The following is a 25,421-nucleotide window of genomic DNA, read 5'->3' on the forward strand; positions in this document are numbered from 1 at the left end:
AATCATGTTACCGAATAAATTCTGTCCTACTGCTTTAATCATGGTCAGTTTTGTGTGTCCTCGACTGGAAGGAGAACACTTTTTTTGCTTTTAGAAGTCAATCTTTTTTTTTTTTCATTTTTTCCCTCAACTTTTATTTTAGATTTGGGGGTACATGTGCAGGTTTGTTACATGGGTAAATTGTGTCTCTGGAGTTTGCTGTATGGATTATTTTGTCACCAGGTATTGAGCATAGCACCTGATTAGGTAACTTTTCCATTCTCACCCTCCTCTGTCCGTCATCTCTCAAGTAGACACTGGTATCTACTGTACACTAGAAGTCAATGGTAAATCAAAAGAAGCCACTTTCTTTGGATCTTTTCAATGAGGTGATGAAGACCACGAGTGATTTATGGGGGAACTATGCATACCCAACCCTAGGTGGGAAGCCAGAAAGTCCCTGACTGCCTCTCCAGACTCCTCAGCTCCTTCCCCCTCCTAGGCTCCCTCAGTTTTCCCATCTGCACAGTTATTTTCTTTACTGACCCTCCCAGCACAGACACTTCAGGATTCTTCAATAGGAAGACAATCAGAGAGTCTGGGGAGAGAGGATCCCAGAGCCCTGAAACCCCAGTGACAACTGTCCCCTCCTGGGGAAGGTTTCCATGGAAGTGGTAACTCCTGCTGAAGGGAACAGCTGCCCAGGACTCAGAGTGGTGCTTGGAGAGGGAAACACTCCTGGGACCAGAGACAGGAGGGCTGATTTGGGTGGGTGAGTCCCTCCAAGAGGCCTGTGCCTTCTCACCGTTGGAAGAAACCAGCCAAATTCCTTCTTGTTAATTCCGACGATGTAGGGGACAGTGAGGAACTTCCTTTCAGCTTGAAGCTCCTCAGGTGTTTTTGGCAGCACCACTCCATCAATCACGGTGGGCGTGTGGGGGTACCTCTGGGGGAGAGAGCAGCACAGCGCCTGTGATTTTCACCCAAGGTCACACTCATGTCCCCAACTCTGCCTGTCTGAGGGTGAGACCCGCACCCCAGACCGGCGTGACCATAGACCATGGCTACACACACTCAGGGTCCTAACTAAGGAGGGTAGGTGTGTGGCTCAAGGGTAGAACCTCAGGCAGAGGCTGACACTGGTCAGATGATGAGGAGAGGAAGAAATCTTCACTCAGACTGAAATACATGTATTATCTATATAAAATTACATGCCTATGTATTTCAATTGGAAGCGCACGCATTTCCCTCTCTCTGTCCATAGTTGATTTTTGGTAGTCCCGGCAGTTGCTTCCGATAAAACTCCCATGAGTGCTGAATTAGAGAATAAAGAGTCATCACTCAAAGGGGAAATACTGGGTTAGATTCTTGCAAACCTCTGGTCACAATATTTTCATCAACTTTCCTTTATGTGTGGTTTTCTGTTGAAAGACACTTTACATAATATATAAGTCTTACAAAGAGTGAATTATAAGTAGGATTGTTTTTAATAAAACACCAGCTGGAAAGCCTTTCCCATTTTTGTGACCCTGGGTAACATGACTTCAAATTTCCTTAGTTTTCTACTTCACAACAGTGCTGTCCACCCTGCTTTTTAAAAATTCCTTCATCATCTCATGAATCTCCCAATGTAGTTGCTTTTCCATCTTTCCACATCTCCATCACATACAGTAGGTGTTACTTTAGCACTTCCCATCACAGCCTCACGTATGAACTGGCCAATTTCCTCCTTCTTTCCTGGATGTGCAGTTTTGCAGATTTTTCAACACTGAATGCATGGCCAGCAGTACTACCGAAGCTTGTCTCACACAGGGGCCTTCCCCGTAAGGCACAGCACAGCCTGCTTAGCTCAGGAACGCCAGCCAGCAGCGCTACTCTTGGGGGCTACTCTTAACAGTGACACCACCACAAAAAGCACAAAAATGCAGAACACATGGCACTAAATCTGTCTCTTATACACATCTAGATGTGTATAAGAGACAGCTTTCCTGGATGTGCAGTTTTGCAGATTTTTCAACACTGAATGCATGGCCAGCAGTACTACCGAAGCTTGTCTCACACAGGGGCCTTCCCCGTAAGGCACAGCACAGCCTGCTTAGCTCAGGAACGCCAGCCAGCAGCGCTACTCTTGGGGGCTACTCTTAACAGTGACATCACCACAAAAAGCACAAAAATGCAGAACACATGGCACTAAATAGACCGCGAAGAGGACACTTGTTAGCATAAGAGATGAAACAAGAAGACAAAGGTCGCCTCGCCGGATCTCAGATGGAACGTGCCCATCATGCAAATCCAGTTTCCCCTGCTCTGTGCCTGCCTGTGTGTGACCATGAGAGTGCCACCAGTATCGATTTGGGGGTTACAAGGAAATTTTAGTAAGCAGGTGAATTTATAAACGCAGAATCTGTGATTAATGAGGAGAGATTGTGCTATCCATCTGTATTTAAATAAGAGCTGATGTTGATCCATGGGTGGCTTTGAAGAGGTACTGAACCCTCATCACTCGAGGAGCCTAGACTAGGATGTGATGCCCTATTAGAGAGAAAATCATGAATAAAAGAATCAATGATGAACTCACAGTATATTCATCCATATCCCCATTTTAGGTTTTACCTTTGACAAATAATTTATCTATGGTCACAGATTAGAGACAGCTTGACTCACATGTTGCCATCAGGGCAGCTGGTTCTGGGTACAGTTATATTTTTATATTTCATATTTAGTCACAGTGGTGTTAAAAACGGAGCATGGACATTGAAAGCAGATTAACACCATCTGAAGCCTGGCTCTGCTACTTACTGGTTGGGTTTCACCTGTGTGGGCCCCAGTTTTCTCATCTAAGAGGTGAGTTATTGTGAGGATTAAATGGCTGAACACATGTAAAATACTTAGCACAGCACCTCGTGTCTGGAAGGGCTGAATGAATGTTAGGTATTACTTTTTAGCAGGGTTGCTGCGGGTCCCTCTCAGAGACATCAGTCCTCTGTGCCATCTTCCCAGTTCCACGCCCCATGGACTGTATTTCCCTCCTGGAGATCAGATGGAACTGGACAATTCTTAGCCTTTGAGACCCTATAGCTTCCAGGACCTTTGGTCTGCTCTACAAAAGCCAATGACTGACGAGGTAGTTCGGGCTGCCTGGGAGAGATGTTCTGTAAAGTGAACCAGATCCAGCTGGACAAGGTGCAGATCCTAACCCAATATGGCTGACAATGCAGAACAGGATTGGGGTGCAAGTCTGGGTGCCTTGAGAGGCTGTGCAGTTCAGGCAGGGCTGCCATGGGAGGCCAGCAAGAGCAGCCCCTCTGAAAGGAAGATGCAAGGCAGGCTACATGGAGGAGGCGCTGCCCGCCTGCGGTAGGCTCTGGGCAGTGAATGATATTGACAGGTGAGGAAAGGAGTGAGAATTTCTAAACAGTGGGAACTGCATGAGCAAAAGAATACAGGTGTCTCTGTGCAGGGCCAGTTCCAGAAATACCCAAGAGTCCTGGGCTTGGACGGATGCCGTGGGGCAGGGTCTAGAGAGAGGGACAGGTGCACAGCCTACCTTCTGCACAGTCTGGCACATAGCGCGCATGCAGGTGTGTTTTGAAGGACTAACTTCATGGAGGGAAGGGGATTTGTCTCATAAGGAAGATCAGGCTTTTAAGAAGTCAGGGTGACGTGCTCTATCTCTGTTAAGGAAGGCCAGTCTGGCTGCACCATGAGACATGGAAATGGGGAGGGGATGTGAAGTACAGGAGGATAAAAGTTGAGGAGAGAGACAGGATTGCCCCAGTTGGGTGGTAGCCAAGTGGGAAGACTGCCATCAGTAACCATGACAAGTGATTGTTGTCCACTCAGAGTTTGCAAGTGATTGCCCTGTGTGGGCATGACCCTGCTTGTGTCAGAAAACTCAGGGCATCCTCTACTCCTCTCCCTTTCTTACCCCTTGCATCCGGTCCATCAGCGAATCCTCTCAGCTATTCCTTCAAAGATATCCAGACTCCAACCACTCCTCCCATCCCCACTACTACAGCCCTAAGCAGCCAGAAGCCCTTGCCTGGATTATGGCAATGCAGTGGCTGCCCAGCTGGTCAGATGCATCCACTCTGCCCCTTTCCTACAGTCTATTTGAGCACCAGGGGCAGAGACCTTTGTGAAATCTAATATCATGTGACTCCTCTGTTCAAAACCTCCAAAGGCTTCCCACCTTGCTCTGAATCCAAATTCAACTACTTTAAATGATCCCTCTCCCACTTCCCATTACCTCTTTACCCTCAAGCAAGTCTGTCCCCACACTCGGTCCTCTCCAGCTAGACCTGCCACTTCTGTCAGGGTCTTTGCAGTGGCTGTTCCCTCTGCCTGGAATAGACTTCTCCAGGTTTCCTGACAGCTGGCTTCCTGCCTCCTCCAGAGTTTGGCTCAAATGCCACCTTCTCATTGAGCCATTCCAGGATCCTGCTACTTAAATGGAAACCACCTGCACTAGGCCTGCCACTAGTCTTCCTGGCTGTGTTACCCAGGTGAGACACTACCCCTCTCTGGGTCTCAGTATCAATCACACAGGAGTTACTATAATTACCCGAGAGAGGATTCTTTCTCTCACAGTTAATTGGAGCTTAAAGGTGCTAAGACTCAAAACCTGTAATCAAGAAGCAAAAGGTCTTTACCTTTCTGGGGTCTCCATGGAAGTCCAGAGTTAAGAAATTCTGTGAAGACAACGACAGAGGATGTGGGTGAGAGGCTTCCCAGGAGAACACTGAGCTGGGTGACTGGGGCAACAGAGGTGTCAGGTTCTCCCTCTTGGTGCCGAGCTGGCTGGGCCCAGAGGAAGTGGGCAGGACTCTGGCTTTGCTAGGCCTGAGCACAGGGTGAAGGCGTAGAATGGAGCGGTGGGCACCAGCATGGGAAGGATGGGCCAGGGACTCTGAACCAGGGTTGCTAGAGCTCTGGATAGGACACCTGCTTTTGGAGCCTGCCCTATCCCCCATCCCTCTCCCCTTTCTGTTCCCCAGGGAAGAACATCCCCATTCTTTTTCAGGAACCCCTTTCTTCCCCTATCGCTCCATGAATTCAGGTATCTATAAGATAACTGGGGTGCTCCATCTCCCTGATCGCGGATACTAGTGCATGGATAGGCATACACCCATGACAGTCCAATAAAGTTTACCACAGAACTTTTGCAGGAATTATTTGGAAAAAGGGTTTCTAAGTAGATAGGATATAACTCTAGAGCACGGTTGTCTTTACCCTTCCCAGGAGACATATCCGCCTAAGAGTGAAGCCAACACAGAGTTGTGCAAAGAGGAAAGATAGAGAATGGTAGATTCTCAATAACATCCTATAGGCATCTGGATCCAGCAATGCCTGAAGCTCTCAACTCCTGAGTTATTCAGTTAACATGAGGATGCTATTCCAACGCATTCCTTTTTCCATTCAAGGCACCTTGGGGGAGTTTTCTCATCTCCCATTACACAGCTCTGACTCATACAACCCACTGAAACTCACCCTACCCCATGCTTCTCTTTGGTGTGTGTTCACGAAGATTGCAGTCATTGTAGCATTGCACTGTAGCTCACATGTCTGACCTGTTCACAGGAAGTAACCAATGCAGGTCTCTCCATTAAGGATTGTAGTCCCACTAGCTAGGGGTGTGTGTGTGTGTGTCTGTGTGTCTGTGTGTGTGTTTGTGTGTGTCTCTGTGTGTGTGTTTCTGTGTGTGTTTCTCTATGTGTGTGTCCAGTGTGTGTACTGGAGGCAGTGGGTAATCATGGAGGCACTTCCACAAGATCTCAGAAAATCTCAGAAGGATGTCCCAGAATCTTAGGGCTGGATTTTCCCGAAGTCACCAACTTTTTCCTTTTAAGCTGAGTCGTCTGATGCCACATGCAGAATTGCTGGAATATTTGCCTCCTTCCAGGCATTAGAAAACAGGTGTGTTTTAATTCCTTGAACACTCTGATCATTTAGAGCCTGAGCCAAGACTTAAGCTCCAAGACCACATTGGACTCAACCCATGGAAACACAAGCAGAGTCCAGTGGTAGAGGCTGGCCCTGAGACCCAGGAGTAGCCTCAGGTCCAAGGAGAGAGACCAGGCAACTCCTGAACTTGGAATTCACACCCTTCCCCCTCAAAGGGAATAGTTCCCAATGGGTGCTGTGTCGTCTGGGTGTTTGTCCTGCTGGGCTTCCCTGTGATGAGCGACTGCCACAGCCATCCATGAATCCTAAAGATCCCCAAGTCCTAATATGTGAGGACAGCAGGAACGGCAGAAGATATTCTAGACCTGCAGGTGTGGGTTCTGGGTCCCACAGTGTTGCCTCTGACTAACTGGAACCATGACATGAGCCAATTACAAAATTCATCTGTCTTTGTTACCTCTATTAAAATGGGCACAATGATCTCAAAGCTGAATTTCTCAAGAAAGATAAGGTGGAATCAGGGTTAAGGGCATGAACTCCCAAATTCCTCTGTCTGGTCTCAAACCCAGCTCCTCCACCTTCCCTGTGAAGCATCCCTGATGACTATAATGAATGCGTCCCCTCTGTGCTGCCACCATAGTCAACCTGCGAAGTATATGAATGTGTTTCTCTCTGGATAGTTCCTTGTGAGCGGGGAGTATGTCCCCTTCATGTCTGTTTCACTACCTCTAACACCCACCCCTACATACTTATCATGGATGGATGGGTGGATAAATGGTGGAATGGATGGGTTCGCCAATACCTGGAGTACAGTTGAATTGGATGGATACACGAATAGATGGGTGAAAACTAACAGATAGGTGATAACTGGATTGTTGATTTTGGAGGAGTGGATGACAGAGTTAAGATATATGGTGGCTGGATGATGCATGAATGGTAGATAGATTGAAAATAGATAAAAAGTTGTGAAGAAGTTGATGTTAGATTGATAAAAAGATATCAGTGAATTGGATGAATTAGTGAACAGATAGATTCATAAGAAGATCATAGTGGATGGATTCATGATTGAGTGGGTGGATGACTATCCTAGAATGACAACTGAGTCAGAGTCTCAGAAAATCTAGAAAACTGGACCACTACCAGGTCTAATACTGAGAGTTTTTAAGTCAACGAAAATAAATTGTGACTGCTTTCTGAAAATCTTTGAGCTTAATATCTCCATTCCCCAAATTCAGGATGTTGGTGTCCCCCTGGAATATGTAGTTTAGTTTCTCAAAAATACATCTGAAAACAAGAATGGCAAAATATTAAATTTTGGTCAAATGTCAAATTTGGTCAATTTTTTATCATGTTGTTTTCGGACTTTTTTTTTTTTTTAACATTTGTGCCATTTTTTCAATAAAAAAGAACAAATTAGATTCCCTGTTTAGATACTGAGACTCCAGAGACTTGAAAAATTGTCCCAGGTAACAGTCCCAGGGCAAGAGGACAGCTGAAATGAAGAAGTCTGGGACCAAGTTTACAGGATTTGGGCTACAGGAGCAGACAACTTAACCATTTTCGATGTCGTCTCCAAGAGTTCCTCTTCCGTCTTCTGTCGCAGACAGTGAACCATGACAGCTGAGTTGGTGGTTTGACACCCAGCAGTGTTAGCAATTTTCTACAAAGATCACAGGCAACAATAGAGTTCAAGAGTGAAGTCCCTTCCCCCCATCAATATGGAAAAACGTGTTCTATCCCAATCCGGACGTGTACAAGCGGCTGGGGTAGCAGAAGAAACTACATAGGGCCATATAGTGTCCATGTCCCCTCCACATGGACATCTGGCTTTGAGCCAAAATGACCTCTGCACACCTCTTGTTTTTGCCTTCACTTATTCACCTAGTTTTGTTGTGTGAACAAATGAATCAATGAGTGAATTCCCCAGGAAGCAACCCTGGTTATCAGGCACTCAGTGTGGAACCGCTCCAGGCCTATAGCCCACAAGTGGGTCTACAGAACTCAGACCCTGAGAGACACAAGACACCATCACTGCCCAACATGGTACCAGGCCCTGGCACACAGGTGGAGTGAAGGCACAGACAGGGCACTGTATTGGCTGTCTAGGCCCATAAGCTGGAGTTTCAGCTCTGCCCTGATCACCTGCTGCCCTTGGAAAATCCCTTCCAAGCCCTGCATCCATTTACCCGACTCTGAAACTGAGAGGTTGGGTGTCTCCTTGCCCTTCCTGCTCAGCCGCTGGGGCTTCAGTGGTTCTAGGAGAATATCAGCTAGAACCTATGGCAAGAGCGACCCTTGAGGATTCAGGAGCATAGAACCAAGGGGATGGGGGCGTCCAGCGGGGGACTTACCTCAGCCAGGGGCTTGATGTCACCGTCCTCCAACAGAGCATGAGTGAGGGCCACACCACTCTCAGAAATGGCCCGGTGGAAGAGATTCTTGGACAATGGAGAGAAAATCTGGGACCAGAACGGAGGGGAGGAGAGTTCATGTTCAGGGGTGGGGTCAGTTACTCACTCACTCTTCCGGACTACATCCACCCCAGCTCTGCCCTGGCCCATTCCCCTCAGATCCTGGGGGTCACTGGACACGGTGTCTCCTCCACTCACTTGGCCTGCTTGCCAGACTCACCTCCCACCCAAGAGAACCTCCCATCCAAGAGAACCTAAGTGGGATCAGGACAGGGCACAGGGCAGGGACATGACAGGAGGTGTGTGGCAGCCGAGCCCAACCAACAAAGGTGTTGGAAAGGCAGCTTAGCATCTCCTAACCACAACTTCTGATTCAGCATCTCCATTACTCAGAGCTTATCCTATAAAATGATCCTGGAGGCACACAAAGATTTCTAAGGATGCCTCTGCTGTTTACAATGGTACACACTGGACATAACCCAAGGGTCCAATATTACGAGATTGGGCAAATAAATGGTTTTTCATTCTTATCGTGGAATACTGTACAACTGTAAAATATATTATTAAGGGACAACATTTAATATTTAGTAAAGTGTTTGTGTTGTATTATAATATTCAGGACAGTATTTTCATAAATAAAAAAGACAAAGATTGATAATAGATGATAGACCTATTGATAAGTAGATTGATGGATAGATGGATGGACAGATAGATATAAAGTCATGGAAAAGAAGACTAGAAAAATCCATGTCAAACTGAGCACAGTGACTATCCCTGGGTTATGGGATTGTAGATGGCTTTTGTCTTTCTCGGGCTTATCTGTATTTTTCCTTTTTCTCTACTTTAAAAAGTATAAAAATGTTTTCCTCTGTGTATTCAACTACAAAACCAACACAGGAGTGAAGACTCCAGTAGTGGGCTGACCCTCTGCCCACCTTGTGGCAGGCGGGAGGCTTCCTACGGCTCCCGGTACTTCTCATCTGGTTTTTCACCCCAGCTCCCCCAGTTTCTCCCGCACCCAATCCCCCACTCCAGCAGGACCCCTCACACCCCCAGGTTGCGTCTGTGTCCCACAACCCCTGCCCCATTCCTCCCTATCCCCAGCTCCATCCCTCCTTCCTCTAGCTCGCCTGCCCTAGCTCACCTGGTCTCAGTCGTACAGACTGTTGCCTCCTTCTTAGGCATTAACCAGTCATCAGACCACCACAGAGGAATCCCCAGCCTGCTCAGTGTCCATGTCCCCTCCACATGTAGATCTGGCTTTGAGCCAAATACCTCTGCCCACCTCTTGTCTCTGCCTGCCTTTACTCATAATTTATGCCTATTCCTACTTCCCAAGAGAAGGGAAGTGAATCCTCATATTAAAATGAGTGATAGAGAGAGAGACAGAGAGAAAGAGAGAGAGAGAGAGAGAGAGAGAGAACTCAACCAAGCTAGAAGAGGGGAATGCCACCATTGCAGGCTGCAACTGGAGATACATAGGGCCCTGGGACATTAAGCTCAGCTCAGATTCCTGGGGGCCAAGGAAAGCTTGGTTTTTAGCTTTCCACCACCTGATGCTGGACAGTGAGTAGGGTCGGTCCTGAATACAGGTATTGTAAGCAGAGGTGTGCATAGCTGGATTGACAGGTGTCTAAGAGGTCTCATCAGCATCACATCAAGCATGGGGTTGGGCCTGGTGCCAGGAGCACTCACAAGAACAGAGACACTTTCTCCTCCCGATGACTCTCCAAAGATGGTCACAGAGCCTGGGTTCCCTCCAAAGCTGGCAATGTTGTCCTGGACCCAACGCAGGGCAGCCAGCTGGTCCAGGTGGCCCCAGTTCCCCCGGCTGTGTTCATCCCCTGTGCTGTGAGGAAGAGAACAGGTTGAGGGTGGGGAGCAGAGATGTCATGGCAGGACCTTCAGGACTAGAGATGGGGCTGGGGGCTCTCCACGAGCGCCAAGGCGGGTGAATCACGATGTCAGGAGATCGAGACCATCTGGTTAACATGGTGAAACCCCATCTTTACTAAAAATACAAAAAATTAGCTGGGCGTGGTGGTGGGCACCTGTAGTCCCAGCCACTCGGGAGGCTGAGGCAAGAAAATGGTGTGAACTTGGGAGGTGGAGTTTGCAGTGAGCTGAGATAGCGCTACTGCACTCCAGCCTGGGCGACAGAGCAGGACTCCATCTCAAAAAAAAGAAAAAAAAAAAAGAAAAGAATCAGGCTGGGCTTCATCCCACAAATGGGTATATACCCAAAGGATTATAAATCCCAAAGGATTATAAACCCAGAGTGATTATAAATCACTCTGCTGTAAAGACACATGCACACGTATGTTTATTGCGGCGCTATTCACAATAGCAAAGACTTGGAAACAACCCAAATGTCCGTCAATGATAGACTCTGGATTAAGAAAATGTGGCACATATACACCATGGAATACTATGCTGCCATAAAGAGCTATGAGTTCATGTCCTTTGTAGGGACATGGATGAAGCTGGAAACCATCATTCTGAGCCATCTATTGCAAGGACAGAAAACCAAACACCGCATATTCTCACTCATAGGTGGGAACTGAACAATGAGAACAATGAGCTGAGAACACTTGGACACAGGGTGGGGAACATCACACACCAGGGCCTGTTGTGGGGTGGGGTGTGGGGAGGGATAGCTTTAGGAGATATACCTAATGTAAATGACGAGTTAACGGGTGCAGCACACCAACACGGCATATGTATACATACGTAACAAACCTGCACATTGTGCACATGTATCCTAGAACTTAAAGTATAATAAAAATAAAATAAATAAATAAATCATAAATTAAATAAAAATAATAAATTTTATTAAATTAAATAAATAAAAATAAAAATAAATTAAATAAAAATAATTTTAAAAATAAATTAATTAAAAAAAGAATAAGGCTGGGCTTCAGCATCTCTGAGACCCTGCCTTGCCTTGCTGCAGTGATGATGTATGGTTCTACATTCACTCAACTGGCAACTATTTACTGAGCATCTACTGTGTGTTTGACACTATCCTATGAGCTAGAGCACATCTGAGAGCAAAAAGGGTAAAACCTGTGATGACACAGAGCTCCCACTACAGATCACAAGCAGATAAACAGATCTATAGAGAGAATATAATGATCTTCGGTAGTCAAAGTGCATTGAGGTAAATACAATGGAGTAAGGAAAAAAACAGGGGTGGGACAGGGGGTGCCATTTCAGATCGCAATCAGGGAAGGCCTTCTGGAGGCAGTGGCATTTGAGGTTTTGGAGGTAAAGACCTTCATAAAACAAGCACAACAAGCACATGAGCCTTGCAAATATCCAAAGAAAGGAATTCCAGGTAGAAGAAAAAGCAAGGGCAAAGGCCCTGGGGCCCTGTGAAGGAAAGTGTGAGTCAGGAGGTGCAGCTAGAGAGGGCCCTGGGGCCCTGATAAGAACTTTGGCTGTCATCGTAAGGAACATGGGAAGCCCCTGCAGTGTTTTGTGCAGAGGCATTGCATGATTCAGCACACATGCTAAGTTATCACTCTTGGTACTGTGCGACTCAGCCTCAGGATAAAAGTGGCAGGTATCTGAAAGTAAGTGTTAGGATCATAATCAAGGTGAGAGACAGAAAGCTTTGGCTGGGGTAGGAGCCAGGGAGAAGGTGCGAAGTAGTGGATTCTGAAGGTGGAGCCAACAGAGTTATGAGAAAATAGAGAGTCCAGGCTGCCCACAGGGCTTTCTCCTGAGCCCCCAGGAGGATGGGGCAGCAGCAGCTGAGTGGAGGTGTGGTGGGAGGAGGAGTGGGAGTCAAGGATTCAGCTTGTTCCTCCTTCTGGCACCAGCCAGGGGTGGGGAGAAGATAGTAAGTGATGCCTGCGGGTTTCAAAGGTGAGATGGGCTGGAAATGGGGGCTCTGGGTTGCTCCCTGGGATCACTGGAAATCAGTAGAGAGGGAGAGGGAGACAAGAGAGGCCTGTGGACAGGGAGGAGGAGGGACCAGGAAAGGGACTGGGAAGGAAGCATGTCGCAGAGGCTGAGCGGCCATTGGCTGTTGCTGTGAGGTTGGGTGGAGAGTAGGGGGAGGTCATCGGTGACCGCGAGACCAGCTGAGTGGCGTATCCGGGAAGAAACCTGACTGGCATGGGTGGAGGAGACATACGGAAGAGAGGAAGTGGAGACAGATCATGAAGCAGCTTTATTATAATGGGGAGCAGAGACACAACCTGTGGCTAAAAGGGATGAAGGTGATACAGCCAAGACTGACCTGGGATGCCTAGCTGACAGTAGACAAGAAGCCATCCTCCATCTCCCTAGGCCTATTCATCAGTAAGGGGAATCCCTCCCACAGCCCTCCCAGCACTCACTCAAGATTGGGGTGCTGGGATGGTAACACTTAGAAAAGGTTCATAGTAGTTTGTACCTTGAAGGAGATCTGACTCCTATCCCCATGGAAACCTGATGGGGAAGACTCCATCCTTGCTCCCTACACTTGCCAGATTTCAAGCAGAAAATGGGGTGAGTGGGCCCCAACACTCCTCCAGGAAGGGGTCAGATGCTCCCACACCCCACCATCTACAGCCCCCATTTCTTCACCCACAACATGCCCTGAGCTCCCTCTGTGACTCTGCCCCTTCCCTCCTTTCCATGAGAAGTCAGATGTGTCAACCTTCAAGAGCTGGGCTGCCTCCTAAGTGTCATGACAGAGAAATTCAATGTGCTGGAGAAACATAGGTGAAGAAGAGATGAGTCTTTCAGTGGAGGTAACTGGGGGCTGGGTCTTGCAGGATGATGAGGAGTTCCTCAGGTAGTTAGCATTCCAGGCAGAGGAACAGCACATGCAAAAGCTCAGAGGCAAGTGGATGAGTGTGGCTGGGGAGTGAGAGGGTAGGTAGTGTCCAATTATGATGAGGCTTGTATGCTACAATGAGGAACCTAGCTAAGGTCTCCTGAGGGTTGACATGACCAGAGTTGGGTCCTAGCAGCCTCATGTTGGGGGCCAAAGTGCAGTGAGGAGAGTCTAACTTCTTACCTGAAGAATCCCAAGATGCCCAGGCGGTGCTGAATGGTCACCACCACCACGTTTTCGTGGGCAGCGAGGACCTTCCCATCATAGGTTGATGCTGCACCCACCACCAGTCCCCCTCCAAAGATCCACACCATCACCTGGGCAGGAGGAAGCAACATACCAGTTAAAAGACACAGAGCCAGAGAGCACTCAGAGGGTGTTTTGTTTGGTGACCTACCTGTTGGTCACAACTAAAGGAGGATGTTACCCAAAGTTCACCAGCGCCCAGCAAGGTTGCAAAAGCCAGTCTCTCTCCTCCAAAATTCTCCCAACCGGAGCCTGAGCCACCACCCCACTGCACATATCCTGGCTGCCCCTTTCTTTCTACCCAGCCTCCAATGCCTCCTCCTCCCAAGGCTCTTCATGCTGAGAACATCATCATGGGCATAGCAAAGGCTAAGGATGTCGTGTTATCCCCCTCACTCCCATCACCCTCAAGCCTGGACTGTTTATGCACTCAGCGTACCCATGGGGCAGCCCTTGTATCTCAGTTTCATCTCAATTTACTCTCTCATGGTGAAGTAAACTTCTCTGTGCATGAATGACTGCCTCAAGAAGCACACATACCTGTGATAGTATCTCTTCCCTAAATGCCTCCTCTATGACTCTGCATCCCCAAATCCTATCCATCCTGCACAGCGCAGCCTAAAACCCACCCACTTCAGGATGCCTTCAATCAATGGACTAACGCTGTCTGAGAACTTACTATGTGCCAGGAACTCTGCTAATACCTGAGATGAGAGTAGGTACAATTCCTAATGCAAGGTTCTTGCATTTTAAAAGTCCACATAGTGGGGAAGTAGTGAGAGTGACTAAAATAATAATATTGTAATAATATTATTCATGAAATATAAAAGAACTCATAACATAAACCATGTACTAAGTGCTGTTCTAAGCACGTGTAGTTCTAGAACCTGTGACCATTCCTGGAGGTTCTCCTGCCTCCAGGTTCCCAGAGTTCCCGTTTCTCCCACACATCTAATCCCTGCCTGCTTCCTGGGGAGGGACTGAATGTGCATTCATCTGTGTGTGAAGGCTGAGCCCGCAGGCTGGCCTGCAATAATATGCTGAAGAGAGGATATGTCTCTACAGCCCAGATGGCAAGATCTTCGAAGGTAGGGGCTGCGTGGAGTGGGTTCATGTTCCCCCTTTCCCTGAAGCCCCAGGTCTAACTGTGTATATGGGGCACTGAGTACAAAATAGAAGAATGAATGAATGAATGAATGAGTAAACCTTTCTCCCACTTCCTGTGTCTTACAAAGCACATGTAGGACCAACTTCTAGTCACACGTTTGCAGACCTGCTCCCCTACTCCTGGGCACCATGCCAGGGTGCCCCTGGGAGACTGGTTGGATGTGACACCCCTTCCTTTTCCACCCTGGGGTGGCCTTCTTTGCCAGGAGACCCTCCCTACCCTGCAGCTGGCAGCCTGCCCCATCTCCAGCCCTTTGTTTATTTGGGAAATGCTGACACATTGGGTCATCAGCCTTTATCAAGACAATTACGGAGGGAAATTAGGTACAAAAAAATCCCAGATATTTGGCCAAAGGCAAAAGAAAGAGCTTCTGGGATTGTCCCAGGCTCCGCCCCCAACATCTGTACCCAGACAGTGAAAGTTACACCAGACGAATGCTGGTGTACTGGAGAAAGGCCACATAAAATCTCAATGCCCTACTCCGTGTCAAAAGCACTGGTTTGAAGATCAGAAGACTTGAGCCAAAACTACCCTACTGCGTGACCTCCTCTTCCCTGTCTGGGCCTCAGTTTCTCTATCTGAAAAGAAAGAGTTGAGGTGTTGGCTTTTCTCTAAGTTCCTTCCACCGCTAACATTATTGAAAATCATGTCTTACCCACTCTGGGTATCAGCTTTTTAATCTAATAACTAAAAGTAATCATTTACATCCTTCTATTAGCATGAGGGAACTTGGAACAATTAAGCTGTTCATAAAGATGCACAGCAAACTCCCCCAGAGTTCCTGTATCACGAGGGGAAACTGAGGTGTGGAAAACCTGTGTTTCCTGTGGAGGCCCTGAGGTCCTGGCCTGTGCAGCCCCCTCCCCAAGCTGCCTTCATCCCCTTCCGATCTACACTAGAAGATCCGGGGTACTGGAACTGACAGGCCTTGACCAGGGGATCCCACGGCTTACCGGCAGCCTGTTTTTCTTGGTCAAGTCAGCAGGAGTGTAAATATTGAGGTAAAGACAGTCTTCGGAAACCGTGAGAGAAATGTTCTCCTTTCTGTTACTCAATAGGTCTGAGAGAAACTGCCCCGCCTTGGGATCTTGGATGCACCTGGGGATGGGGAAAGAAGAACCCCTGAAGTTCAGCCAGCTATAAGCCAGGAGTCTTCTTTGGCAGGGCCTTGGACTGGGAGGTTTAAACTTGAAAATGGACTTGATATTTACAGACTCACGACATTGTAGTGGGTAGGAGTCTATCAGGGGCTTCAGGTGGGGGCGCTGGGACTCACTAAGGTCTCCTAAGACCAAGCAAAGTGAGAAGGGCTTCACACCTCTTTCCTTCCAAGAACCTTTGGGACTCCCAGCGTTGAGGAGGGGAGACAACAAATACACTGATTCTTCCTGGATGGTGACATTTCTCACAATATCTTAGGGGTGAAATCTTTGTGGGACAACATCAGGAGAACTGTGCTCTAGTTTTGTCTCTCCCACGCATTTACGGGGTGACCTTGGGTGAATTCCTTTCGCATTCTGGGTCCCAAATCTACCAGGTCTAAGTGAGAGCAGTGATTTCTACATGGGTCTTACAGCCCTGACATGCCAAGACTCTACCATCAACCCATCCCAGGCAAGTGCTGTTGGTGGCCCTGATGAAAGATCTCAAGGATACAATATAGATGAACATTGGTAATAGTTATTGAGTCCTCCCAGTGTTCCAGGCACTGTTTTAAGTACCCTTTGTATATTAACTCATTTAAGCCTCAGATCAGTCCCATTACATAGGTTCTATTATCTCCCTTTTACAAATGAGAAAACTGAAACCCAGAGAGGTTAGAGAACCTACCCAAGGTTACATAGCCAGGAAGATTCATGCCATGTGGTTCTTATACACAAGTATATTATAAGCAACAGTCCCAGACCTCAGAGTACCAGAAGGCAGGCGTCACCGCCCCCACTAGGTACATGAGGAAACTGAGGCACTCAGGCTCTGGGATGACACAGCTGTCAAGTGACAGAATCAGAGCCCGCAAAGATGACTTCTTGATTTCCATCCTGGGAGATTTTCCTACAGAACACCCAGTACAAGCGGCGTAACAGTAATAATAATAATCAAAAGACATTCCAATGTGAAGAAAGGGAAAAAGAACTCAACTTCACTGGTCTTTGCATAAATGCAAACTAAAGAGGAAAATAAGATTGCTATTATTATCATCGTTTTGCCTATCGAATAACCAAAAACAATTTTAATAACCCGAAGCACTGCAAAAAAATCTAATGAATGGAGATTTTTGTCCATCAATGGGAGAAGTGTAGTTGGAATATTTTGGCAGGGAATTTTAACAAAACATATATACTTTTTGACTCAGAAATATAACTTCTGGGAACTTATCCTAAAATATTCATTCATTGGCATAAAGGTTTCACTACAAAATATTCATCACAGTGCTCCCTATATTATCAAAAACATCATATGTAACTTAATGACCCCAGATAAAAGCTTGGGGAAATTAATTATGGTGCAATACCAAATATAATGCACCTGCTAACATCAGGCTGTGCCATTTAATGGCATAGAATGATGCTCATGATATACTTAATGAGCAAAGCAAGCATCCAAATTATCTGAACATAGCACTCCTTTTTAAAGAAAGAAAGTATAGCAACAGGCCAAAAAACTGGAATACAAACAAAACATTAGATCATAATACTGTACCATCTAAAATATTGACAGCTGCTCTCTTTGAGTGGTGGGATATTGTATGTGATTTTAATTTTCTTACTTTTCCTTATCTAAATTTCCTAAATTTTCTGTAATAAGTATATACTATACTTGCAGTCAGAAAATAAAAACAGAAAATACTATTTTTTAAAAAAAGGAAAGAAAAGAAGGCAACCAGAGGTGGGCTGCTGGAAAACCGCTGAATACCTGGCTGCTGAGATGCATGGGGTTTCCTCTGATGCCTGTAGGGTCCTTGGTACCCTGGGGAGTGGCGGTGAGGCCAATTAGAACCTTTGGGAATAATAAAAAAGAACCTTTGGGCTTTTCTTCCCAGCCTGGCCAGGGTGAATGGACACACCTGCCATCGTTCTCCTCAGGAATACGGAACTGGGCACACTTGAGAGTTGAGCACTTGCCAAGAGGACACCTCAGTTCACTTGCCACCCACACACCTCCTGGCCCTCCCTTCTCCCCACTGTGTCAAAATTCAAGACAGCGGAATTCATGGGATCCTTCTTTCTGATCTCCCTCACCTGCTTAACTGCTTCTTTGTTTCCAAGGCACTTATCCCGTTCTAACAGATCAAATACTCCATGGGGTAATTTGCATGTTGTTCTTCTCTGTCTCCCGCTGCTAGAATGCACGCTCCATGAACCTAGGGGTCTTTGCTTTGTTCACTAATGGATCCCAAGAACCCAGACACATGCCTGGCACACAGTAGGTGCTCAATAAACGTGTTAAATAATGGACTCCAGAATGCTGTGAGACTTCTGGAATGTTCTTAAGGATCTACAATGATCTTAAGGATTCCAGAGCAAAGGATCAACCCATCAGGGGACTGCCTTGACTCCTTCCTGCATCACTTTGAGGCAAACATTCCCCACAGACACATGCCACAGCCACCCCTGGCTTACGTTGGAGGGTAAGAAGTGGCATTCTTCACGAAGCTCCATGGCTCTGCAGGCTGTGGTGGAGCAAACCTCAGGGGTCCAAGAGGGGGCTTGGCAAAAGGGATTCCCAGGAAAACGGCCACAGGCTGTGCAAATCCTTCTAAGCTGACGAACTTCCCCAGCACTTTGCCATGCACGGTGTCCACCACAGGTGGCGAGGACGGGTACCCTGCTGGACGTGGAGAACAAATCAGGATGCATCAGAGGCAAAAGGCTGGACCCGGATTCCAGGTGGGGTTTGCCACTTTCTAAGTGCATGACCTTGAATAAGTCACCGAAACCCTCTAGGCCTCAATTTCTTTTGATGTACAATAGGGATGAGGATCACTGCCCTTACTAACTGAGGTGGTTTAAAGTGCAAATTAGATTTGGAGGCATAAAAACATTCAGCCAAAAATAAATGCAAGAAGGAGAACTACTAGGAAAGAACTAGATATTTAGCTTCCCCCTTAGAAGCCTCTGGAAACATTTACCCATTAGAATCCTGGCACTGAGCCGCATGCTGGATGAGAGGATGAACAAGAGGTGCTCCGTATTCTCAGATGCATTGACCCTTGTAGGGAAGGGTCACTTATACACCTGGGCCTACAGACGGGAAAGAAGCGACTGTGTCCTGGGAGAGGTACTCATAAGGCAGTCTAGGAATTAGAAGAGGGGGCAAGGCCTTCTGATTGCGGACATCATGGAGGAGCTGGGACTTGCAGTAGGGAAGGATTGAATAAGGGGAGATGAGACGCAGGGAGTGGTACCGAGCAGAGAGAAGGGAATGTGGTGAGGCTCAGAGCAGCAGAATGCAGAGCCTGCCTGGGGAAGGGGGCATGGCCCACATGCACCAGGTGGTGTCTGAAGGGAGTGGAAAATATTCCTGGAATGAGACAGCGCATGTCAGGGAGGGCCTAGAATGCCAGGCTAAGGGCTTGAGTTTTCTTTAGTGGACAAATAAGCAGCAGGGACCATTCCAGATAAGGGAAATGATCAAGTCGAAGAACATTTTTCTGGTGGCCCTGGGCATATCTGATCCATTCTTGCAGCACAGACAATGCTTCCTCATTGAGCTGAAATTCATTTCCCAGCCTCCGCATCAGTCTTGGTTCTATCTGTCATGGGACCGCACTGGCCTGTGGCCTTTCAGACACTTGATTACGCCACCCACCCCTCAGGTCCTGTCTGACTCCAGTGACCTCTATTTGTCTAAGCTTCCCTCCTACGAAATGATTTCCAAACTCTTGTCCTCTCAGTTGCTCTGTTTTGGATATAGGCAAGAAGGCAATATCTCCATCAAAGTGGGGCCAGAGCAGAACAGAACAATTCAGATTTGATCTTACAGGGGAATATCCAATCGCAATGGAAACTCCCTATGCAAAGCCCAGATGCACAACAGCATCCATGTCTCATTACCAGCCAGCCCCACACTGAGAATAGTTAACTTGTTTTCTTCTGTTGTTGCTAATTACAAATAATATTGAGATAATTTTCTTGGAAGCATGTTTATCAACATAGCAGTGGGTGGTGGCATTACAGGTGGCCTATTTTCTTGGTGATTTCCATGTGTTCCGCACTGTATGGGATTTCTAGTCTTCACCTGAAATCCTTCCCAGCCCCATATTAATTATTTTAAAATTTTAAATAAAAAAGAAAATATTTATGAAGAAATATGATGATGTCTAAAAGGTACTTTGAAAGACTTGGAGACTGGGCACAGGGGCTCACATCTGTAATCCCAGCACTTTGGGAGGCCGAGGAGGGCAGATCACTTGAGGTCAGGTGTTTGAAACCAGCCTGGCCAACATGGCAAAACCCCATCTCTACTAAAAATACAGAAATTAGCTGGGCATGATGGCGTGCGCCTGTAATCTTTGTTACTTGGGAAGCTGAGGCAGCAGTCCAGGAGGCGGGGATTGGAGTGAGCCGAGATTGCACCACTGCACTCCAGCTTGGGTGACAGAGTGAGACTCCATCTAAAAAAGAAAAGAAAGAAAAACTTGGTCCCTGATCAGTTTTGGGGGACATGGAAGATGAAGACCAAAGAGCTGGCTTGTGATGCTGGATCCCTGTTTACATAGGCTCAGTGGAGATGTCAGTGGGTTATCCTGGCAAGATGGTGCCACAAGACGTGGGCACTTCAAGACTGGAAGGAAGCCTGGTGAGAGAGCAGGGTAGAATTTTCTCCTAGACGGTGAGGGTACACACCATGGATGTGTATGGCTTCATCGAAGATGCCAGTGTGAGAGGGAAGGGAAGAAAACAAAGATCAAACACAGGGACCACTACAGCCAAGACCAAAGATCCATCAGAGTGGGAAGGAGAGAACATCCCAGCATCCTGGAAGTCCAGGGAGAAGAGGACAAGGTGCGAGCTAAGATTGCTGAGGACTTCAGGGAAGTGGAGGAGGATCAAGGCAGAGAAACCACTGGGCTGGTCTTTCTCAGCTCAGGGATTCATTCAGCAGGATGAGGTGCATGGCAGCCAGATTGCCAAGCATGAAAAAGTGGGTGAATGGGGGAAGCAGAAAGAAGAATGGGAACAAGAGCAGTTGTCGCTGACGTTATATGAAGCATGAACATGATGGGCACCTACTATGTGTCAGGCATGCATTCCAGTTTGTTTAATCTTCAAAAAAGCCTTGCTGGGTAGGCATCAACATGCCCAATTTACAGAGAAGGAAATTAAGGAAGTGGAGGCAGCCTGTATGGTCTTCCTAAGGAAGGAAATGGATGGCATTGCCAGGAGTCACCAGAAGTAAAGGAATATTCAGCTCCAAGTAGGGTTCCTCTCTTCCTCTGCCCTTCCCCACAGTTCCAGAGCTCTCACAGTGTCAGGCTGCCAGAAGGAAGACAGGATGCAGATGGGGCCTGGGCTGTCAGGATTCAAGACCCAGAGACAGACCCAGGCATGATTTGTACTACATTTCCCTATGTGAGTCTCAGTTTCTCTGTCTATAAAGTGGCACAGGGGTATTTTGAGGCCCCTCGCTGCACCCCCTCTATGTACCATGTGTTTTGCTTCCTGTATTCTGATGCTCTGGCATCTGAGGCTTTGCTGATATTGGAGAAACTGTCCCTCCCAGGGTCCAGCCAACCCGGAGCCCACACCCCAACCGCCTCTTTGATCGGGTTGCCATTCCCTGGCCACTACCCACTCGCCCTAATTATGCCAGAACTAGGTACCAGACAACTAGGAACAGCCCCTGTGCCCCAGAGACCCCTGAATTATCCCAACTCGCCAGTCCTCAGCCTGGGGATGGCCAACTGAGCTGCCTGAAGTTCTCGTGTGTGCGGCGTGAGGTGGTCCGGCCGCCGGCCTCCTTGGGGCAAGCAGTGCAGGGCGGTTTCAGTGTGTTCACCTTCTCTGCGTCTCCGCCCGGGCCAGGCTGACTGGGCTTAGTTGCTCCAAGTCCAAGTTCAAGCCCGGAGGGGGCGCACCACCGCGGAGCTGGACCTGTTGTGTCTGCCTTTTTGCGCATCTGCGTCCACCTCACCTTTTTACGCACCTGCGGCCCAGAACAAGGATTTCAAAAAGTGCCCAGCATCTTTATGTTTCAGAAGGACTCACCCCAAACCGTGGAAGCAGCGAGAGTGCCCAGGACAAGAGCGCGGAGCCACATCCTGGAAGGACGACTGGTCTCGGGGCCTGCAAGGTCTTCTTGTAGCTGATCGGGACTGCGCTGTCCAGCCAGGAGCTCAGCCCCGCCCTGAGCTACCGCCCTGCTCTAATTGTGAAATTTCAGAAAAGCTTTCCCTATCTCCAGAACTCCCTGGGCGACGCCTACCTACAGTCCCATCTCGCCAGTTCTCAGCCTGCCTGTCCTGCCTTTCCTCTTCTATCCTTGGAAGCCGCAGTAAAAGCACCTTGGCCTGTTTCACCAAACCAGTCTGGTCGACACTCTCAAATTACAGAGAGCTAATAAATTCTACCAACTACTTGTTGTATAAGGGTTTCTCCCTTGCAGGACTCTAACTTCAGTACACTGTGAAGGCCCCGAAAGGCCCGCACCAGCAGGCGGATGCTTTTAGGCAAAGGGATACTTTGGTCTGAGATCCTCAGAAAAAGTTTAAAAATTTTAGAGCCACTCACAGTCCCACAGCTCAGCTGGGTAACTTCGCACACATCTCAGCTCCCAGGGCTTGTGTTTCCTAGCATTCCAGGTTCTCAAGTTTGGAAGCGATCTTAAATTTTACCAGTCTCCTTTCTAATGCCTGAATTAGCTTCACAATATCCTGCCAACTGGCCTAGCCTTCTGTCACACAGCTCCAATGTCAGGTAAATCACTATCTTCCAAAGCAGGAATTTTTGGACAGAATGTAAAAATGATTCCATCTCTCAATAGCCCCTGGCTTTAATCATTCATCCATTCATGTACCCATCCATTCTGTGAACATTTACCACAATGCCTGGCACCTGGCCACATATAATGGATACAAAGGCCAATTCAAGACATGGTTCAGTGTCTGAAGGGACCTCCATTGGTAGACAAGACAGATGGGGTGGAGAAGCAGCAGGGGTGATGTCAAGGCAATGTGAAATCACCGAATCAGGGTGATGCAGAGTGCTCTGGGCACACCTGGAAAGCTGTCATTTACAAGCTGCTGGGGACACAAGGAAGTCACTTAAAGCCTCTTTCATGGGATCACTAAATGTCCAACAATAGGGAATTCACTAAACACACTCTGGTACAGCTGGCTAAGGAGATATGATGTATTCACTCAAAATAGTGATGTGCACAGCTATTTGCTAACAATGAAGACAGGATGCATTATGAAAGGAGAAAATAATAGGTTACAAACTGTTGTGTGGTGTAGGCAGCTCCTCAGAAAGTTCTACATAGAATCTCCATATGACCCAGCAATTCCCCTCCTAGGTGGCTACCCAAGAGAACTGAAAACATGTCCATAAAAAAACTTGTACACAAAGAGCAGTGTCATTCATACTAACCAAAAAGTAGAAAAAAACCCAAATGTCCATGACCTGATGAATGTGGAAATGAAGTGTGGTCTATGCATGCAGAGGCATATCATCCAGCCATAAGAAGAACACGCTACAACGTGGATGAAGCTGGAAAACATTTTAAAGGAAAGAAGCCAGCCACGAAAGGTCACACGTTGTATGATGCTTTTTATATGTAATTTAGATTACATATTAATTTAATATTTAATAGGCATATTAGGCAGAATAGGCAAATCCATGGAGACAGAAAGGTGTTGCCGGGGACTTTGGAAGGGGAAAGAGACGGGAATGAGGAATGACTGCTAATGGGCATGAGTTTTATCTTGGGGGTAGTAAAAATGTTCTGGGATTAAATAGTGATGATGTTAGCACACCTCTGGGAATATACTAAAAACCACTAGCGTGTACACTTTAAAAAGGTGAATTTTATGGTTTGTGACTTATATTTCATTAAAATAATGAAATATTTTTGGAATATCTAGATAAGTATAATATCCCATTTTAGTAGTGACATATGTATTTGTCTGCATAGGAAAATACTGGAAGGCTATATATCTAATTAGAATTACAACAGCCATTTTCTGGCTGTAACCTTGTCAGTGTTTTTACTTATTTGCATTTTCCACTTTTATTTCTTCATAAATTCATTGACAAATATTTACTGAGAGCTTACTGTGTGGGAAACACTATGCCGAGAGTTTTGTATGCAGGATCTCAGTTCTCAAAATAACCCTGTGAGATTAATGCTGTCTCACGATCTTAAATTGATTTCTGTTGTTCAAGCCACCCAGTCTGTGATATTTTGTTCTGGCAGCCTAAGCAGACTAATACATAGGCTCAACCAAGTCCGTTCTTTATTCCCAGAAGAAATTAAGGCCCAGAGACGGGGAAGGATTGCCTAAGGTTACACAGTAACTCAATGGCAAAGTCAGAACCAGAACTTGAGGCTTCTGCCTTCCAGCACAGTGTGGCTGGCAGCCATTTTTCTTGCTTTAATACATCAGGAAGATGTTCTAATTGGCAGCCTTATCTAGGGTAAAACACCACGATTTTGTACACAGTTGGCTTGTCAGTTCATTGACCCAGGCTGAGCACGGTCAGGCTAAAGGGTTAGAAATGGGTAGGGGAGGCTGGGCATGATGCCTGCCCCTCTGTAATCCTAGCAGTTTTAGGGGGTCAATGTGGGAGACAGGAGTTCAAGACCAACCTGGGAAACATAGCAAGACCCCATCTGTACTAAAATAATAATAATAATAATAACAATAATAATAATAAGAAGAAGAAGAAGGAAGAAAGAAGGAAAGAAGGAAAGAAAGAGAGAGAGAGAGAAAGAGAGAAAGAGAGAGAAAGAAAGAAAGAAGGAAAGGAAGGAAGGAAGGAAGGAAGGAAGGAAGGAAGGAAGGAAGGAGCGAGCCAGGTACCTGGAGAGCCATGTTCTATTTTCCCAATGTTACTTGGCAAGCCTGCCCTTGTCCAGGTCAGACCACGATTGACATCAGGAAAGACTGGGCAACCAGCAGCCATAAATCACACAACAGTCCCAGAGCTGCTGATGAGTTCTTGCCTAAGACTATGGACTGTAGCTGAAATGAAGCTTCTGGAGACCCAAATTCAAAAAGGGGTGCTCATTAGCACTCATTCTAGCCACTCGCAGGCTGGTGAGGGTCATTCTGTGATGGGAATGAGGATGCTGTGACAGCAAGAGAATCAGTCCCCAGAGCTAATTGACTCTACAAAGATTGACCTGAACTTTAGGGTTCCTCCCTTGCTTTATCCAGGACAGAAACCTGGTTGATAAACAGCATGCTAATAAAAAGCATCCTGGCTGGGTGCGGTGGCTCACACCCGTAATCCCAGCACTGAGGGAGGCCAAGGCGGGCAGATCACGAGGTCAAGAGATCATCCTGACCATTGTGGCCACCATGGTGAAATCCTGACTCCACTAAAAACACAAAAATGACTTGGACGTGGTGGCACGTGCCTGCAGTCCCAGCAACTTGGAAGACTGAGGCAGGAGAATTGCTTGAACCCAGGAGACGGAGGTTGCAGTGAGCTGAGATTGCGCCACTGCACTCCAGCCTGGTGACAGAGTGAAACTCCGTCTAAAAAAAAGAGAGAGGCCCCGGCGGAGCAAGATGGCCGAATAGGAACAGCTCCAGTCTCCAACTCCCAGTGCGAGTGACACAGAAGACCGGTGATTTCTGCATTTTCAACAGAGGTACTGGGTTCATCTCACTAGGGAGTGCCAGACAATCGGTGCTGGTCAGCTGCTGCAGCCCGACCAG

General features: G+C 47.2%; 1 protein-coding gene across 1 annotated transcript in view; it reads right to left on the minus strand.

Annotated features, from left to right (window-relative positions):
* The window catches only part of LOC105533466 (liver carboxylesterase 1-like), a 29,980-nt gene extending 8,090 nt beyond the window's left edge, over positions 1-21,890 (minus strand). The window contains exons 1-9 of the mRNA XM_011971935.1: positions 21,745-21,890; positions 18,157-18,361; positions 15,490-15,634; positions 13,306-13,439; positions 9,990-10,143; positions 8,235-8,342; positions 7,439-7,543; positions 4,632-4,670; positions 785-925 (exon numbers count right to left, since the gene is read on the minus strand). Of these exons, the coding sequence (XP_011827325.1) occupies positions 785-925; positions 4,632-4,670; positions 7,439-7,543; positions 8,235-8,342; positions 9,990-10,143; positions 13,306-13,439; positions 15,490-15,634; positions 18,157-18,361; positions 21,745-21,796 (1,083 nt within the window). The 5' untranslated portion in view covers positions 21,797-21,890. The remainder of the gene's footprint in view (positions 1-784; positions 926-4,631; positions 4,671-7,438; positions 7,544-8,234; positions 8,343-9,989; positions 10,144-13,305; positions 13,440-15,489; positions 15,635-18,156; positions 18,362-21,744) is intronic.
* Between the last annotated feature and the right edge of the window lie 3,531 nt (positions 21,891-25,421).

This window comes from Mandrillus leucophaeus, unplaced genomic scaffold, assembly GCF_000951045.1.
Source record: "Mandrillus leucophaeus isolate KB7577 unplaced genomic scaffold, Mleu.le_1.0 Scaffold125, whole genome shotgun sequence".
In the NCBI taxonomy this organism is placed as follows: domain Eukaryota; kingdom Metazoa; phylum Chordata; class Mammalia; order Primates; family Cercopithecidae; genus Mandrillus; species Mandrillus leucophaeus.